Source organism: Sceloporus occidentalis, unplaced genomic scaffold (assembly GCF_023333645.1).
Source record: "Sceloporus occidentalis isolate IW3139 unplaced genomic scaffold, rSceOcc1.0.p SCAF_80, whole genome shotgun sequence".
Taxonomy (NCBI): domain Eukaryota; kingdom Metazoa; phylum Chordata; class Lepidosauria; order Squamata; family Phrynosomatidae; genus Sceloporus; species Sceloporus occidentalis.
This window is the reverse complement of record NW_028317060.1, coordinates 2,995,290-3,015,820: the sequence shown is the minus strand read 5'-3', so window position 1 is coordinate 3,015,820 and position 20,531 is coordinate 2,995,290. Positions and strand designations below refer to the sequence as shown.

At 38.7% G+C, this 20,531-nt stretch overlaps 1 protein-coding gene across 1 annotated transcript; it reads left to right on the top strand.

The window, feature by feature from the left end:
* Positions 1-1,099: 1,099 nt before the first annotated feature.
* LOC149285344 (leucine rich adaptor protein 1-like) lies at positions 1,100-14,256 on the top strand. Its single transcript, XM_089495502.1, has 2 exons — positions 1,100-1,306; positions 13,876-14,256. The coding sequence occupies exons 1-2, from the start codon at positions 1,100-1,102 to the stop codon at positions 14,254-14,256; spliced, it is 588 nt and encodes a 195-aa protein (XP_089351628.1).
* The last annotated feature ends 6,275 nt before the right edge of the window (positions 14,257-20,531 follow it).

Genomic DNA, 20,531 nt, shown 5'->3' with positions numbered 1-20,531 from the left:
GATAAAAGCTGCTAGAATCCCACCTGCTCATTTCAAGTGTAAGTCTATTTCATCTACCAGTATCATTATCTGTAGCATGCAGATCTGTAAACGCATGCAGAGCATTATATATATATATATATATATATATATATATATATATATATATATATATATATATATATAATGGAGCTATACCGCAATGTATATGTGTATATATAGATATACTGTATATAATTTATGACATATCTATGCTTGATTTAACAAGCGCATTTTTACATTATGATTTTTTTGTGGGGAGATAGTTAACAGCACTAAGATTTCTAATTCTGCTTTTAGTAAGAAAGGTGTTAAATTCTGCAGGGTATATGGAACAGCCCCATTACCTGTAGACTACATGTATATTTTTAATGGATGTTTATTGGTGCACGTTACACGTACGACTAATATATAATATACATATTTCTGTTTATTACATAAACATTATAGCTGGCAGAAATACTTTATCCATGCAATGTAAGCATGATCTGGGCAGGGTTCCCAGTAGCTGAACTGAGTTAACCAAAGTCTAATATAATGGCAGCTGCAAGAACGCACAGCAGTTGAGGCAGTGCAGACACAGCTGTCGTTTAGCTACCGTGCCGCGCTCTTTGAATAATTACGGTAGGAGGGTTGTGTCAGATCAGGTCCTCTTGCCACTGGGGTTTAAAGTTTCAACAGATCTGGAAACACAATGATTTGGATGAAGCGGCAGAGTGAAAGAGCCCGGTCACCTTATCAGACTTAACTGCCCGGAGCTCACGGAGCCTCTGTCATCCTCACAGCAGGCACCTCTGAGTGTGTGTTCTGCAATATTTCTGTGCCGGAGGGGAACATACATGGGTGTAGAGAGAACAATCGCTTTGGAGTTTTGTTGCTCTTCTTCAATTGCAACTTAATTGCACAGGAAAAGCGCACACCCTGTTGTAACTTGTTGCCACTCGGGAATCAATGGATTATCTGTTTGATTCTATACGTCTGTAGAGCATACATGGAATGATCGCTTAGGGATCACACAAGAGTTCAAGGATCCAGACATCAGACGTTTCCTAGAGTCTCGGAGTGCCAACTGTGTGTAAGGATGGCTGCTTCTTCAATAGATCTGCGAGACATAGAAATAAAGTTAGGACGCAAGGTGCCTGAGAGCCTGGTGAAGTCCCTCAAGGAGGATCACTGTGACTTGATGGATGGCAGAGATGGGATCTCTGCTGAAACTTCTGCTGCTAGCCTCCAGGCCACCTCAGTGGAAAGGCTGGAGAATAAGATACAGCTTCTCAAAAGAGATATGGTAAGTAAGAGCAGGAGTGGCAGCTTTGCGTCACACACTGGCATCTGTGGGTGGATTAGAATGGAATTCATTATATTCCACCGTATGGATTGGTTGATATCTTAACGTAAAGTCCTATATCTGAAGTTTTATGAACAATAAACTGGTAGCAAATGGTTAATGTCTATAAATTTGCTTTCTTGTCAGTCTAAAGTGATTTACAAAAACTCATCTCTTCATCCTTGGTAACAGGTGTGACCTTCTGCTGTTTCAAGCTTTTATGATATGCCAAGTAACTTGCAACTAACCTTTCAGATGAAAGTGTGTAGATTTTGTTAAAATGAATCTAGGGTGTTAGCAATGAGCGTTTACCTGAGGTGGTGATGGATAAGGACATCTGTCCTCCGGCAGATGTTATAGATGTGTATGTATGATACAGGGAGGCAAGGGATAGACATTAGGCTACCTTGATCAAAGAATTACAGACCAAGCAAGGATTGAAGTCTTACAGCAGGTAGAAAAAAAGGCAGAATAGATAGGCCAGGTGGTTCTTATCTGCCATCAGGTTTAATGTTTATATGTTACTAATGCTGTGAAAACGAATATTCAAAATGTTTAATTATTTCAGAATATTTTTTTCAACAATTACTTTTATAAACAGTGATTTCTTCTAATCTCTGGTGGCGCATAGGTTAATTTATTTTAAAACATGCTTCTGCCAAATCAAATAGGAAATAAATTCTCTTTGCCCATTGTTAAATTAAGAAGGATAGGCAACAACTGGTATTGTGGTGGACATTTACCATTCATTGTACCTTGCTAGATGTGTCAGTTTATGCTTTTCTTTTAAAATCTTAGTGCAAAAAAACAGTGCTTGCTTTTGTGTCAGATGACAAGTGTTCCGGGCAAATTAAAAATAAGGCAAAATTTTACCTGATTAAAGAATAATTTCCGAGAAAGTTTTGGGCATTCAATATTGCTATAAATGACATTTCTAATGTGGTTTATAGCATACACTATAAAAAAAAGTAGTCATAAAAATTTAAAATTGTGCAAAGTAAGTGAACAGAACATTTATTGAAAGCTGTATGTGTTATACAAAAAGTGAAGTCATTCTCCTGAATCTTTTCTCTCTTGATCCCATCAGTAATTGTAGTAGCACAGTTAGGTCCCTTTAGTAGCTCTCAGGGCACATTAAAGGTACACTCAGTAATCAGATGCATGAATGAAAGTGCAAGCCAACATGGTTGGTAAAAAAAAGTCCATGGTGACAATCATGCATTTCATACTTGGTGGTACATCACGGCCCCCCTGTAGTGCTTGTAGACTGCAGTCATACCTCCTCTAAGCAGAAGTGTGGCACATTTTAACAGTACAGAGACTTACATTAAAGTGGAAAGCAATGATTGTTGTGTTAAATGCTTTGGCTTCTTCTGGGATAGAGGAGAACCTTACAAACCAGTCTGCAGCTTCTCTAACAAGATTTGTTCCATCAGGAAGTGGTTGGCCCATAGAGCAGACAGGCTGAAGGAGACATACAGAGGCATTTTGGACAATACTATGCTTCCAACTTTCTGGAAACATTTTGGGGAAGGCCCTTTTCTATTCCAGCATAAGCAATGTCCATAAATGGTTGGATGAGATTGGTGTGGAAGGTCTTGACTGGTGCACAGTCCTGGTAAGCCCTGACCTCAACCTCATCCCAATACCTTTGGGATGAACTGGAACAGAGTGTGCGAGGCAGGCCTTCCTATCCAATATTAGTGCCTGACCTCAAAAATGCTCTACTGGATGAATGGGCAAAAATTCCCACAGAAACACTACAAAATCTTGTGGTAACCCTTCCTGGAAGTGTGGAACCTGTTATACCCGCAAAGGGGGACTAACTACATATTAATGTGCATATATTTAGAATGTGATGTTATAAAAGTCCCTGTTGGTGTAATGTGTCCCAATACTTTTGTCCATATATTGTGTGTATACTGTATATATAGGGAGAGGCAGAAAGAGAGCGATCAGGCAGGGTAATTATCTTCCAACAAACATGGCAAAATGTCAAAGCTGAATTAACAAATATATTTTAATAAGACACACCCAAGGATGCTGAATTAGGTGTGGTAGTGCCAACAGGCAGAATTATGTAAGACAACTACCGTATTTTTCGCTCCATAAGACGCAGTTTTTTTCCTCCCAAAGTAGGATGAAAAATCAGCCGCGTCTTATGGAGCGAAGATGCAGGCAGGGAGGGGGGGGGGCAACAATATACCGTATTGGCTCGAATATAGGCCGCACTTTTTTCCCCCACTTTAAGACTTTAAAGTGGGGGTGCGGCCTATATTCGGGGTCTAGCGCCCGACGCCCGGGACATGCAGTCCCGGGCGCCGGGCAGGCAGCGGGGTTAGGATACAGATCCCCCGCAGCGGTGCAGGGGACCTGCATCCTACTCCCCGATACGCTCAGACAGCCTCCCCTGCCAGCACTTCCCACGGGGGGGGGTGCCGGCACGGGAGGTTGTCTAAGCGCATCGTGCGGATGCGTTTTACCTCTGCACCCCCCGCGGACTTACCGGAGCAGACTCCCGGGTGTCTTGCGGGGTCGGCGGGGGACGTCTACGCAATACAACTTCCGGTGCCGGATGTGCCGCACCGGAAGTTGTATTGCGTAGATGTCCCCCGCCGGCCCCGCAAGACACCCGGGAGTCTGCTCCGGTAAGTTGGGGAGGGGGGGGCAGAGGGGGACAGTGGCAGCGTATCTCGGGGAGGGAGGACAGTGGTAGCATATCTCGGGGAGGGAGGACAGTGGCAGCGTATCTCGGGGAGGGAGGACAGTGGCAGCGTATCTCGGGGAGGGAGGACAGTGGCAGCGTATCTCGGGGAGGGAGGACAGTGGTAGCATATCTCGGGGGGCGGGGGGGGCAGAGTGGCAGTATGTTTTTTGGTGCTTTTTTAAAGAAAAAAACTTTTTCTTTAAAAAAGCACCAAACTTTTAGGGTGCGGCCTATATACGGGGGCGGCCTATATCCGAGCCAATACGGTACTCACCAAAAGTGTCCCGGACAGTCTCTGTCTCGCTTCGCCGTCCAGGGGAGGTCTTCATCTGGAGACCGCCGCCTCTGTCGCCGCCTCTCCTCTTCTCTGGTCCGTTGCGACGGCTAAGGGCGGACTGGATGGAGAGGACGGGGGGATTTGACGCAAGCGCCGTGTCACGTATGGCGCCGGCGCATGCGCAGTACGGCGCTTGTAGTCCAACTACACTTCCCATCATGTCTGACCAGCTTTTTTCTGTGCAGGCATGACGGGAGGATGATGTCCTTTTTTTATAGCCCATTTTTTAGCTCAAAATATTTTTTCCTTTTTTTTCTCCTCTAAAATCTAGGTGCGTCTTATCAGCAGGTGCGTCTTATAGAGCGAAAAATACGGTAATCATATCCAAGTCATGATATTTTTTAGTCTCTTATTATGTGTAACATCATATTGCAAAAACAAATTATTTCTTATATTATGTTTGTAAAACAAGTCATTTGTACCCTAATAACCCCTTCTAAAAACAGGTTAAATGTAAGGTTTCTTTCAATGCAAGATACAGCCAGTCCTGACTACTATTCTCATTTGTCCTCTGACCACATAGTACCCTTTAAAGCAGGACTTACTGTTAAGTTATTATATGCCTTATTTTTGTTATTTCATCTCTTGTCAGGGTGTACTACAGGTCTACAGTACACCAGTGTCCTAAACTTTTAAGTGATCCATGGTATATAATTCATTGGATACCTACAGATGGTTTGTGAGTTCATTGAGAAACACAACATCAGTAGAGTAGTACTGTTGGTAAGATTCCATTTTTCCATAATAGAATAACACTTGGCCTGCATTTCTTTGTGCTAATGAAAGAGCCATCTATAATAATAAGATATGTAAAAATGGAGGATCTAATGTAGAACCACCTTAGCAGTATCCACTAACATTGATAATTCTTCCATCTAGGACCACAACCACATTTATCCCCTTATGAAGTCGAAACAATATTTACACTAGAATGTCTCATAGGACTATATTAATACGCATTGCATCATTATTCTGTGCATCGCTATAATTATTAATGTTGACAGTATACAAGAATTAGGTGTTTCATTCCTTAAAGTCATCTTAAATGTAAAAATAATTAGAATATGCATATTTGAAACTAAAACGGTCATTTTATGCTTAAAGAAGATACTGTTTGTGTAAGATAACTCATATTTAATATTTATCATAGAGTTCATAACTTGAATAACCTTATTATGTTTTGTTTTTCTTAATTGCTTTGCTAATTACTTGTATCACTTAAACAATGTTTATAAAGCAAATGTAGGCGTTACATTTGATGGTTTTAATGTCTGTTCCTCATGTCACAGCATCATACAGTTAATGTTAATGGATGATTACATTATAAAGTAATTCTAATGTCTCAAAGCATTAGACATAAAGGTACCTCCCAACTGGTCCATGCTCCCCATTGCGTACAAAGGCAGATAGTGGGACAACTACCCGAAATTGTGTGAGCATTTAATGTGTATTAAAATGAGGATAATTTTTTTTATACTATAAGGAAATAAAGCTAAGTGTCTTACTGTGCAGGAAGATATTAAAGGCTGAAATTTAAATAATCAGTAGTTCTAGGCAGAGACTCTTACGTACGTACTAATCTAAAATGTATGGAAAATGAGAGATCTTGATTCCTCAGGTACCTATTTTAATAATATTATTTTGATGCCTGTCTGCCAAAATCATATTGAGTCTCCAGAGTGGTCTGGAACAGCCTGGCATACAATTTAGTATCGGAGACATGGTGCTGTCTGGTGTTACATCTGTGGGCTGCCAGATCATTGTTCAATAATTGTATCTATCGTATTCAGGCTTGGACTGGCCATCAAGCGATACTTCATAAAACTGTATATTGATCGTAAATGATAATATCTCTAACGAAATATATTTAATTTGAATCTCTCGTAACATTTTCATTAATGGCAACATGCAAGGTAGAATTGTTATCAATTAATTCTAAGCATTTATACTTAATGGCAAGGAAGGCTGGCAAATGTGAGCATGATGAACAGACTCTAGTGACCCTGTAATAAATGGGGAGTTGGAGTGACTAGAATGCAAATATCTCCATGTTTGCTATCCTGAATGATTAAATAAAAATAATGGAATGTCTAACTTAACATCACTCTATACACTTCTCTGCTTTTTCCGGAAATTAGGTACATGTCACAGTGTCAGCACCATGTAGGATTGACGTTCCATTTACAATATAAATCTCCATTTGAAAGGAAATCACTCACACCTGAAAACAATTGCCTGATCCTAACCAAGAAAAACAAAATTTAGCATCCTATCTTTAATTTTGTCCTAAACCCTTCTAAATTTGTATTAATTACTTTAGGCCTTCCACTTTTAAAAACCATCTTCTCAACCCTTACTCCCATGCAGTTGCCTGTAATTACATGTTTAATTTACTACTTTTATTACTACTTTTGTTTTATTTTTCTATTTTGCTATTTCATTCACTGCCCTACAGGTATATCCTGGTATTATTATTTGATTTAGTAAAAATTCTCATTACAAAATATGAGCAAGATGGATAATTGCAGCTTTGTTGTGGTTGTTCTGTGAGTCTAGATCATTTACATGTGATGCATTAAGGTTGGGCTTTGTTTTGCCATAACAATAATTTTCATGCTTGCAACAAAAATCCAATGTTTTCCTTTTGGATTAATAGATTTTTTGCGATCTGTGGTAGCATTTTACTGAACAAGCGTGATATATTTTAGGTCATTATGTAGAGTTTCATAATAAGAAACGTTTGTTTCATCAAAAGCATAACATATGAACAATAGCCTTTTGGTAGTTGTTGAGTGCTTTTATTACTTTGTTGGTTAATGAGCCCCTTGTCATGTTCCACCACTGCTCACATTAGAAGATCAAACAAAAACTCATTCATTTTGGACAAATCCTGTTAACTATCTATTGTACTTTTTATATCCTTTAGTTATTATCCTATAGTTGTAAGGAATATGTATCTAATATATGTCACAAAAGGCCACATCAATATAAACTGTATAATTTATTACTATATTTCAAGCTCAACTACCCATGATCCTCAACTATTTGAATAACTAGTTAGTGTGGCCCGGAAGCCTTTTGTAGATCAGAAAACAGGTTATGACATAATCACATAAGTATTTATGCAGCAAATGGTGTCAAACATCCTTTTTGAAAGACACATATTGTCACAAAAACAGCAAAGGATCAGTGTAAAGAATCTGCTAATCAAACTGTATGCTGGACGTGTAGATTCCAGTCCATTGAGGATCTGCAATGCAGGTTTCCACGCCACTTCTCCACATGACCCAAGTTCTATCTCATTCCACGTCCTAATAAGGTTTAGTATGACCGTTGTTTTCTTGTGTATCCATATATTGTATATTTTCATTCACTCCTATTGTAATGTCACAACAGAATCTGCTGCCGCCCTATAAAATATAATGTAATACACAATCATCCCTCCATTTTTGGAAATCCGCAAATAGAACAGTTCTATTTGGAATATTAATTGTGGAAAAAATAGAAAAGATTTTATACAACAAAATGCAAACAAGTATTATATTTAGGAGAATGACGTGAATAATCCTATTTAATTCAACCCATAGTGCAGAAAGGTTTAGATTTCTTTGAATCAAGAAGTGCTGTTGTGTCAAATTTCTTGAGGAACAAGTCTAATAAACAGATTAGATCGAGACATAACTCTAATCTGTGAAAGCTAAGAGCTTTATAAACAAAGTCTGAGATGTGTTGGTGCTAACCACAAGTTTGAAAAAACAAGCACAAAACCAGACCTGCAATTTCTATGCATAACTTATTTCCGAAAGAGGGAGAATATTGTCTGACATTTAAATCATGCCGTTCCATTGAAAATACGCATTTTTCTTATCAGGTGTTTAAAAATAGCATGCGTAATTTAGTAAAATGTCTAGCTAAAGTACATTAAACAGCCTGTAGAAAAAGTACTTTGTTAGCAGCAGAACATCAGTCTAGAAGAACCTATACAAATGAAATCAAGCATTGGATGCCGTAAAAGGTTGAGTCACATGTTTATTAGCATGAATTATTTTTGTCAATTTTATTGTTATGTTTACTTCCGAAATAGAGGCATTGTATATGCAGACATATATACTCTTTTTATAAATCACATTTTATATAATAAATATTGTTAAAGGTTTTAAAAAAACAATCAGAAAAGTGAACATTGCAGGCTAATGTAGGTCGGTTGTCTGCCAAGCTGTTGGTGGCAAGGTATGCTTTAGGTCAGTGGCTCTCAACCCGTGTATCCTCAGGACCCGCATTTGTCTTTGGTCATTAAGTTGCGACCCAAAAATAACCTCAGAAAAGATGAAGGAGGTTGTCCGTGGGCTGCAGCAGTAAGAGGGGAGGAGCAATCATAGAAAAACTTTATTCACCTCCCACTAGGAGCAGACAGCGACCGCAAATCAAGCAACTTGCTTTGCAGTCGGGGAGTAATACTAAAGAACATGCCGGACCAGAGGCTGCCTGATGGCCCTAATTGTTGCGGCCGCGGTCCTGACAGCCTGCTGCTCGCAGATTGCCGCTAGAATGTGTAAGGCAGCCCCAGGAAAGTGAAATTTTCCCAGTATGCCTCCAGTCCAGCGACCCACTGAAGACAGGGTCGCGACCCACTTTTGGGTCACGACCCATGAGTTGAGAACCACTGCTTTGGGTAACATATACAAATCTACCAATATAATTTGCTACTGCAGCAGCAAATACGGTATATACACAAAAATATCTCTGCATTCTATGCTGTTGAACGGACTGCACATTCATCTGCTTGCACCAGGGGAGGGCTGTTAAGCAATTGTTCCCTGGGCTGCTCTAATTTAAAATATTGGGCCACTACTACACATACACAGACACTATGGTCTCTACTGTAATACAGGCTTTAGCCAGTATTGACACCTTCGCCGGATAATAAATGCTTGTGTTTTTTATGCTTCTGTATTACTGTGGCACCCCACAAATCTCCCCGCACCTTTGAAATATACAAAGCACATATTGCATTGTGGTGCCTTGTGGTCTGCTATAGATATGAGTGCAACCAATTTGTCTGCATGCCTGTACTTTACAGATTTCAAGGCCACTTTGCAAAATATTATTATTTTTTCTTCACATTAGCAACAACATATCACATATCTTTATGGGCAGATTTATAGTAATATTTTCATTCAGATTTTAAAAGGACACTCCAGCCATCATATGTACTTAATATCTGTCCCTTTAAAGGTGACAACATGATATAATGTCCTGACATTCTATATCAATACATCTCCAGGTAGATATTCCTACCTCCAGCCCTTCCTCTAACCATTCTCCTTACAGAAGGTGTCACACTTCGAGCACATGAAATCTTGGGGATATGCCAAATAGATATAGGTTAAAAGCAACTAATATTGCCTCCTTGTGGGACATTTAAGCTGTGCTTTGTTATACAAAGTAATTTCCCTGCTTTCTTATTCAATGTGTTGCAAAGTGTTAGGGTAAGAACAAGATCCTGCTTCTAATCTAACTTCTGCCCATCTCCAGCCACACTTCTCAGCAACAGTATCCTGATTTAGGAACTTGAAATGCTGGGTATGCATACGTATGCATACGTCTGCTCGCAACCTTATTCCATTGTACTGATAAGGTACTTGTTTTCATAGATTGTAACTAAATAGAAAAAAACTTGACATTCGGTTGTTAAATAATAAATTGGGAATGAAGCCAGTAAGATCTATCCTGATATACCTCTGTGAGCCTTATTTTCAAACACCTTTTGTACAAATCTCATAGCTTTGCAGGTTTATTGGTACATGAAGTGAATAGTTAAATAATATATCATACAAAAAAAATTCTGTTTAAAATATGGTTTTTACTGGTTATGTTTGTGTGTTAAATTAAAGCACGAATTTAATAGTGTGCTATATGATTTTATCAACATTTGTAAATGGTCTGAACAATATAGAATGTTGACTGACCTTCCCTCTGACCCAGAGTAGCCAGAATGCCCCTTAGTGCCACTTTCATTAGCCTTCAAAGGGTTGCAAATAAATGGGGAAACATGCAAACCTGACACTGCAGTAACTAATAAATATCTTATTCTGATGTAATTTTTTTCTGCAATGGTTTGCCACCCCAAAATGTTCACTCCAGATGCCACTGAAAATGCATGCTTCACTAATGTCTGAAAAATATATCTCCAATCAACTTTTTGCTGATATTCCCATCATTCGTTAACCTGACAAGCCCATGGAGTTGAATTCCTAGTCTGTTTCCTGCATTCTCCGACAGGATTACTCAACAGCCTGGATCCTGCTGAGTTCATTATTATGACTATGCTGGGCTGTTGCCAGAGAAAGCCAATGGAGGCTCAAGTTGCCCCTTTATTGTCCCTTAATATTTTATTGTTTCCTTAATACTTTAATACTTACTGTGGCCAGTGGTTAAAAGCACCAGTTCAGTGTCAGGAAAGCGCTCCCATGAAAATCAAAGGGAGCACCTGCAATGCATGCACATGGGGTCTAACTAGACCCTGTCCATAGCATCCAGCAAGCCAGTGCTGGAGCTGACTGGTGGTTAGTATATAATGTGCTTGCTTGGAGAAGTGTTCAGCTGGACACATCTCTTGCATGACAAATTGCTGGGGGAAGGGCAATTGCACATGGGGAGATCATGCATAGTTTCCCAATGATTTTGCAAGGGGTAACCTTTGAAGGGACCTGTCAGCTATTAAGTACTGGAGTGTCCTTTTAAAATCTCAGTGAAAATATTACTATCAATCTGCCTATAAAAATACACAATATGTTGTTGCTAATATAAACAAAAAATAATAATAATAGAAAACATTGCTTTGAATTATTCTAGCTGTTGAGTGAGGCATTATATGTGTATAACCCAAATAATATTTGAAACAAACACACATTCAGTCGGTTCCTCAAAAATCTGGTCTGTGAAACATTGTCTCGTACCCACTTTGTGTTTAGTAGCTCTGTGTAACTGCACAGTCAGTATGGCTCGAGGACATTGGCTTGTAGGAGGAATGAATAATGCCAGAGGAATTCAAAAATCGCTGCTCTGAAGATCTTATCTAAACTATCCAGAACATTGGAGCATGGATACTTTTATTTATACAAATGCTATTTATTATTCCAAATTAAAAACCTGTTTTAAAAAGGAGTATGCTGCTCCTTAAATGGATAAAACAAATAAGCAGCATTTGTCCTGAAAACACATAAACATAGAGAAATTCTGACCAATGTCTTATTAAAGATAGCCTTACTTATAATATACATATGTATGTATCCAGGTGTAAATGTGTGTGTATCCTTATGTACAGTATATATTATATATGTATATATATATATATATATATATATATATATATATATATATATACACAGTTGTGTGAAATAGAACCTACACCCTATTTGAAATCTATGGTTTTACATATTAGAACATAATGCCAATCATCTCTTCTTTAGCAGGTTAACTAAAAATTAGGTAAATACAATGAACAACAACACATGACATGAAACGCAATGTCATGATTTATTTACAAAAACAAAAATAAAGCCAAAATGGAAAAGCCATTTCTGTTACTGTTTCCATAGGAGCTCACTAAAGCCATTTGTAAAAAGTACACCCTTACTGTTTCCATAGGAATTAATATATCATCAGCAAGTGTGACCGCCTCTATAAAAGCCAACGCTTTTAGCAGTTTGCTGGTCTGTAGCATTCAGTTGGGTGTTAAAACAATGCCTAATAGGAAAGACATCAGCAATGATCTTAGAGAAGCAATTGGGGGGGGTAAGGCATTTCCAAACAATTTAAATAAATAATTCTACAGTGAGAAAGATTATTCAAAAGTTGAAAACATTCAAGTTGACAATCCTTCCAACAGTTACATCTCAGACTCTACAGGCCTCAGTTAGCATGTTCCATGTTGAAGTTCATGACAGTTCGATTAGAAAAAGACTGAACAAGTACGATTTGTTTGGAAGGGTTGCCAGGGGAAAGCCTCTTCTCTCTAAAAAAGAACATGGCGGCATGGCTTAGGTTTGCAAAGTTGCATCTGATCAAACCACAAGACTTCTGAAACAATGTCCTTTGGACAGACAAGTCCAAGGTTTGACCATAATGCACAGTGCTACGTTTGGCGAAAGCCAAACACAACATATGAGCACAAACTCCTCATACCAGATGTCAAGCACAATGGTGGAGGGGTATAATTTGGGCTTATTTTGCAGCCACAGGACCAGGGAACCTTGCAGTCATTGAGTTGACCATGAACCCCTCTGTATACCAAAGTATTCTGTGTGACAGCTAAAGATTGGCCGAAATTGGGTCGTGCAACAAGACAAGGATTCCAAGCAAACCATCAAATCTACAACAGAGGTTATTGCTGCTAAAGGTGGTTCTACAAGCTATTGAATCATAAGGTGTACTTAGTTTTTCAACATTCTCCATTTTTACTTTATTTTTGTTGAATATATTATGACATTGTGTAATATGTCATGTGGTGTTCTTCATTTGAGATTATATTTACTTACATTTTAAACCTGATAAGGAACAGATGATATTTTATGTTATGTATAAAATTATATGATATGTTATTATGTCCTGATGTGTAAAACCATAGAATTCAAAGAGGGTGTACTTTATTTTTCACATGACTGTATATACATCCACATACACACCTGCATACATACAGTACATATGTATTTTACTAGTAAGAATATCTACAATAAGACATTGGTCAGACTTTTATGCAGTGAAAGTAAAGGAGGGATATTCCACGTTCACTGCCTATACCACACACACAGAGGCCTTGCCATGTGACAGTGGTTGTAGCTCAGTTAGTGGTCAGATGTGACTAGGAGGCAAAAAGGTCTCTTGGGTGGTGTGCTATAAATACCATATAACTGTATATTTGTGGAATAAAATATAAAGTAAACCATTCTGAGGAAATGTTTATGGCGTTGTGTGTCATGTTAACCTCATGTGAATTGCAGTTTCCAAAATAAACGTATGTTTTTTTGTATTTTAAGGCTTAAAGAAATAATGTTTTGAAATTTTTACAAAGAAAGATACATTTGCATTTAGATGTTATAGCAATGTGGGCCCATGTTAAACTTTATTGGCAATGTCCATCACATTGAACATTTTGAATGCTTATATTAAAACTCGGCCTTTGCTTTGAGAAAGTATAGTAAATAAGCATCTAACATTTCAATCCTTATACCTTCAGGGTTTGACAGGGAAAACAGTTGTGTTTGAAGGCATTTACAATTCAATTTAAAATAGTTTTCAGTAAATTTTTGTTTACATTTTAACTAATAGCACAAAATGACATCTGAATTTGTTGGTCTTGTAAGGTAGTAATTAAAGATTAAGCTAAGATATCCATATTATTTATTATCCTATTTACATTGTGGCAGAGGACTGGAAGGGTCCTAGAAAAACCTCTCTAATCTAAATTTTTCACTTTTTCCCCAGATTTACTTGCGGGCTACTGATGTAAAACTGATGAGGCAGCTACTCATAATCAATGAGAGTATTGAATCCATCAAGTGGATGATGGAGGAGAAGGAGATCATAACAAGCCAAGGAAGCAGTCTTAGTGGAAGCCTTTGCAGCTTGCTAGAGAGTCGGGACACTTCATTGCAAGGAAGTTGCAACAGTTTACATGACTACAGTGACGGCATGGATGAAATATCAGTAGGGAGTTACCTAGACACTCTAGCAGACATTGTTCCAGGACATTGTACACCATCAGATTTCGATGAGTATAGTGAGACACAAGATGACTCTGTAGAACGTCAACCTCTATGCAACGATTCCAGCAATCATTTTGAGGAATATTATTGTTTCAGATAAAATTCCACAGTAAAGAGCCATGCATATTTTTATGGTTGTATTAGTTTTTACTAAATGCATAAAGTATACATAGTAATATGTATCAATGGCCCATTGCAGTTTACTAAAGTCCATTTAAAGCATATGCTACAGTTCCTATTTTTAAAAAAAATGAGTGTATTTTCATGATTTCCCATAATTAAAGTAGTAAAATGGCTAATTAGTTTAATTTTCCTGGTTGTAACTGATATATTTTCCACATTATGTTTTTCTATTTATTTTTGTAATTATGATATTTGAGAATATAATTGAAGATCTACTTTTTACATGATCTTTTTATAATAAAATAATATTAATAATTAAAGGATCAACATTCTGTATAAGAGATTTTTTGTTTCCAAATACCATGGTGACCTTTTTAAATTTCAAATACTTAGCAAACCTTTCATATTACTGTACCAATTTCCATCACATTCTCATTGAATGGACTAAAACATTTAAATTGTTATTATTCCCGAAACCTTCTATATGTAAGGCCAATAGTTGACCAGGTTGTGTAGTTGTGTAATTTGAAAATGTATCTTTGTGTAATTAAATCTATATTTTACAAAAGATTACCAATGTTATTTTTTCAGGTTTTTGTTCAGTTACACATATTGTTTTAAAAAATGCATTGTCTAATTTGGAAGTTGTTCAAATTTAAAAATGTTTACAGTTTCCTTTGTAATTTCCTTTTTAAAATAATAATAAATAATAAATCTGTTTAAGGCTAGGTTTCCACTTGGGTTTTTGTCCTGCGTTTTTTTCTTGATGAAAAACGCCAGAAAAAACGCCAAGAAAACTGCCACTGCATTTACCTGCGTTTTGGCGTTTTTTCTGGAGTTTTTTCTGGCGTTTTAGCCTTTCTGTGGAAATTGCTTTTTTGACCTTAGGCAGTTTTTCCAGCCTTTACACGTTAGAATTGTCACCCAGCTAAAAGGGATTAGGATAAATGGCAAGTATCTGCCCCCTCCTGATGTCATGTCCTTGGTAGAGTTCTACTTAAACACGCCCCGGCGGACCCTTTAGTCTCTTTTCTGTGGTTATTAAGGCATGCTTTATACTGAATGTCTCCTCCTCTAGGAAGATTGGCCCCAAATGATGGTGCAAATTGTTTGCTGTTGCTTTTGGCAGGCAGGATCCAGTTGGGTATGTTTGTTTGTAATGGCATGTTTGTTCCAAATGGTGTAAAATTCAATATGAACTTTGTTTTGTGTGAAACTGTTTGTTTCCAGCCTATTTCTCGTAGGACACACAGATACTGGGTCCATCCTCTGCATTGTAACTGTGGAGAAAAACGCCATAAAAAACGCCAAGGCAATAAACCCACATGGCTTTTTCATGGCGTTTTTTCTCTCCCATAGACTTCTATTGGAGAAAAACGCCAAGATTTCCTTGCAAAAAACGCCAGAGTATCAACATGCTGCGATTTTGAAAAACTGCCACAGAGCCCAAAAAAGCAGAAAAACGCCAAAGAGGACTGAAAAAACACCAAACAGAAAAACGCCAAGTGGATATGGCATTGTGCGATTTCCTATTGAAGAACAGCTAACATCTGGCTGCAGCGTTTTTTCACAAAAAAAACGCCGTGTGACTGAACTGGCGTTTTTATGGGCGTTTTTAGAAAAAAAAACCCAAGTGCAAACCTAGCCTAATACAGATATTGTTCCACATTATCAAATATATTGTGCAATATTTAGTTTGTGTTGCTTTCAAACAACAAATTTTGAGAACCACAAGTGGTTTTACTGAATATTTGCCATCACAAACAAGAGAAATGTGGTATGTGACCAGGGCCGGCACAAGGCAAAATGCCGCCTGGGGCGAATTTTAAAATGCCGCCCCCCCCTTATCTACCCTTCCTCTCCCTCCGTCCCTGCCGCCCGCCCCCATTATCTACCCTTCCTCTCCCTCCGTGCCCCCCCCCTTGTACTTACCTTTCAGCAGTCCTGCGGCGAGTCTCCCTGTTCGGTCTCGGTGCCGGCTTGTAATGCTGAGCGCCGGAAATCTTCCGGCACTTAGCATTACAAGCCGGCACCGAGACCGAACAGGAAGACTCGCGGCAGAGGAGAGAGAGAGGGGCGCCGAGCGGGTACTGACAGCTTGGTAAGCGAAAACCACTCGGCGCCCTTTTCTCTCTTTCGCTTTTTTGAAAAAAAAAAAAGGGCTTGGGGCGGCAAAGTCCCGCCCCTTCAAAAGTGCCGCCTGGGTTGCCCCACTTGGCTCCATTGTCGGGCCTGTATGTGACAGACTGCAGTAGCAGACAAATTTTGTCATTTCATTTTTGGTCCATTTGTCATTTTGCCCTTTCAGCTCAGATGAAGATCGGAGGGTATTTTACATTCACAAAAGAAATTTGTTGTCACTCACCCTCATTCCCTCTCTCATGCTGACATTAACTCTCTCCCATGCTCTTTTTGAATGTCTCCCTACATTCTCCGCCGACCATTTTCATGTGGGTCTGCAGCTCCGCTTCTTCTCTTGCATCTTTTTGTTCTTCTGTCTTATTTCTACATCTGCTGTTCCTTGTGTTTTCTTTCTTTGTACACTTCTCCATGGACATGGCCTCCCAGTGAATATCCGGAAGTGGGGAGAAGCTGTCCCCGTGGTTTGAGGTGCAGAAATGCTTCTCTTTCTCAGCAAATCTGTGCAATTCAGAGAGAGTGAATGAGAGTGTAACAGAACGTGAATGAGAGTGTGAGAGCATGAGTGAGAGTAAAAGAAACAACAAAATCCAAACAAAAAATCTGAGCTGCTTCATTTTCGTTTGTTTAGTTGGGGTCCCTCCTTGTTTAGATTTGTACGAACTGATGAAATTGGCAAATTTCATTAAAATTTAAATATGTAAAAATCAGAATGCACAAGTCTAGCACAGCGGGGAGTCTTTTTGTGTGTTTAGCGACAGATCCACCCATTCTTACCATGGTTCTGCCTGCTCCTTGCTCCATTTTGGGGGTTAGGCAATACTTCTAAGCCCATTGACTCACATATACTGTACATGCAACAATGACCACAATGTACATTTGTTACTTAGAAATATTTTATTTTTCGAAAATTGAATGAATTAATCTGCCAGACAACTCAGAAATGCTAGTTTTGCTATGGTTTACTACAAGGCACAGCTTCCTTTTGGACAAATAGTTCCAAAAAAGGTGATAGTTTATCAACCCATAAAAGAAGGGTAATTGTTAGACAAATGGTCCCAGTGTTAAATATTAGCATTAAGCATGACTACATAACAGGGGATGGCTAACAAAGGACACAGGGGAGGTAATTGCCCCTTGGGCTGCTCTGCTTTGGTAATTGTGAAATACTGTCTGCGCTTCTCACCCTAATAAAGTTGGCAACAAATATATAAACATAATATAAATGAGAGGTTTTGGTTATATGAATTGGCCAAAGCATAATTAAGCTCACCCGCCACGTCAAGGCACACTCTCAATAGGGTGAGAACCTACTCTCACCTCCTACATAGTGGGCACACAAAGCAGTTTATACTGCTACCAAAACCAAATTAATGTGTTGGGGGAGGTGCAATTAAACCTCCTCCCATTTAACCCCTGGACAGCAAGCTGCAACCAGACTAATGAGGAGCCAACAACCTCAAATATGTGCAAACAGGGAAAAGAAAAAATGTCGGTGCGCTAAGCTAGTCTCAGGCTCAAATAATACAAATGTATAATATGAGGCCTACCAAACAGTGTGAGCATGCTGCAAATACAGTGTGTTGGCTGTACAATGTATACAAAAAACAAAATACTGTCTGCGCTTCTCACCCTAATAAAGTTGGCAACAAATATATAAACATAATATAAATGAGAGGTTTTGGTTATATGAATTGGCCAAAGCATAATTAAGCTCACCCATCACGTCAAGGCACACTCTCAATAGGGTGAGAACCTACTCTCACCTCCTACATAGTGGGCACACAAAGCAGTTTATACTGCTACCAAAACCAAATTAATGTGTTGGGGGAGGTGCAATTAAACCTCCTCCCATTTAACCCCTGGACAGCAAGCTGCAACCAGACTAATGAGGAGCCAACAACCTCAAATATGTGCAAACAGGGAAAAGAAAAAATGTCGGTGCGCTAAGCTAGTCTCAGGCTCAAATAATACAAATGTATAATATGAGGCCTACCAAACAGTGTGAGCATGCTGCAAATACAGTGTGTTGGCTGTACAATGTATACAAAAAACAAAATACTGTCTGCGCTTCTCACCCTAATAAAGTTGGCAACAAATATATAAACATAATATAAATGAGAGGTTTTGGTTATATGAATTGGCCAAAGCATAATTAAGCTCACCCGCCACGTCAAGGCACACTCTCAATAGGGTGAGAACCTACTCTCACCTCCTACATAGTGGGCACACAAAGCAGTTTATACTGCTACCAAAACCAAATTAATGTGTTGGGGGAGGTGCAATTAAACCTCCTCCCATTTAACCCCTGGACAGCAAGCTGCAACCAGACTAATGAGGAGCCAACAACCTCAAATATGTGCAAACAGGGAAAAGAAAAAATGTCGGTGCGCTAAGCTAGTCTCAGGCTATTGAGAGTGTGCCTTGACGTGGCGGGTGAGCTTAATTATGCTTTGGCCAATTCATATAACCAAAACCTCTCATTTATATTATGTTTATATATTTGTTGCCAACTTTATTAGGGTGAGAAGCGCAGACAGTATTTTGTTTTTTGTATACATTGTACAGCCAACACACTGTATTTGCAGCATGCTCACACTGTTTGGTAGGCCTCATATTATACATTTGTATTATTTGAGCCTGAGACTAGCTTAGCGCACCGACATTTTTTCTTTTCCCTGTTTGGTAATTGTGAGCCTATGCCTGAAGAGTTACATATACGTAATTCCACAGATAGCCATTGGAGTTTCTAGTTTGTCTTTGTGTTTGGCCCATTTAGTGGGACCTTCCCCCAAGACTATTGCCAGTACACCTCTAGTTAATCAGCTGCTTTATCTTTTGCATATCATTAAACTGATATAACCTTTTGTTCAAAATGCACACATTGCAGGTGTATTTGTCTAAGTTACACATACAATTTAAGTTCACGGAAAAGTTAATAAACAGATGACATCACAGATTACTGTAATTTGGTGGGAAAATATTTGTGATTACTTAAGCCGGTCATGTCAGTAAACGGAGCAAAGGGGAAAGACCTGTCATGTGAACAAAGGATCTTTTGTAAATGGGATAGCTAGGGAACATAGTTTATGTTGTTACTGACCTTGTTAATAGAATAACTAAGAGATTTTATCTGAGTAAGGTATGTTGGCAGGACTCATAACTATAGAGGAACAGAGGGTAAAAGAAGTAGTGTATCATTGGCTGTTGTGAAAAGGGTGGTAATGATTATGGTTTGCTTCACTGATCTCCGTCTTTCAGCAAACTTAACAGTGTTTCACCGAGAAAATCTGGAACGTTATCAAGTTGCTGTCCTCTTAAGCTAGTCAGATAGCACTGTTTGGTATCTGAATTGTGTTCACAAGCTCAACATCAGTTTCAATATCAATATGAATGACTTTATCATTTTAAACCTTTTTAATGGACTCTTAACCTAGGTTTGATACATACTGTTCCTCTGGGAGTCATGGCATATTTAGTAACTATAGTAAGATTTCAGAAACATCCTTAAAAAACACTTACATGTTACCTATAGGAAAACCTACTCATGGATACATAGTCTAAGACAAACCGTCGATCCCAACACACAAAACATGAACACAAAATATTGTTCCTCATTATTTTCATACATGCTAAAACAAATAGTAAAAATGATGAAAACTAACGAAATAAGTTTCTTAAAAGCTTCCATCCTGCCCCAGTAGTACATTCCATATCCTGTATATAGTGATACACGCATCCAGATTAAACATGCAGCCCATGTTGGTGACATAAGTATAGCATCCTTGTTCCCCGCATTTTTAGGGTTATAATTCCCATCACCCTCATTATCATTCTGACTGGGGGGTGATGTGAGTTGTGATTTCCAAAAGCCCATTTTTGCATTTAGAAAGTATAGAGAAATACATTTATTTATATAAATATATGTTGCTGTATGTTTACAGTGAGTGGGACATACCAGACCGCTTCTCCAGGTCACTAAGGGGAAACTCCGCGTTGTGGGAGTGGCATTGCTCCAGGCTCTCTCCTTGCCATTTCTCCGATTAAAAAAACAGCATGTGTTCCGCAATGTCTGCAGGACCGCCTACTGGCGTTGGTGGGACCATCCACTGA

Coding starts and splice junctions, on each gene's coding strand:
- LOC149285344 (XM_089495502.1), top strand. CDS start 1,100: ATGGCTGCTTCTTCAATAGATCTGCGAGACATAGAAATAAAGTTAGGA. Junction 1,307..13,875: donor AGCTTCTCAAAAGAGATATG/GTAAGTAAGAGC, acceptor CTTTTTCCCCAG/ATTTACTTGCGGGCTACTGA.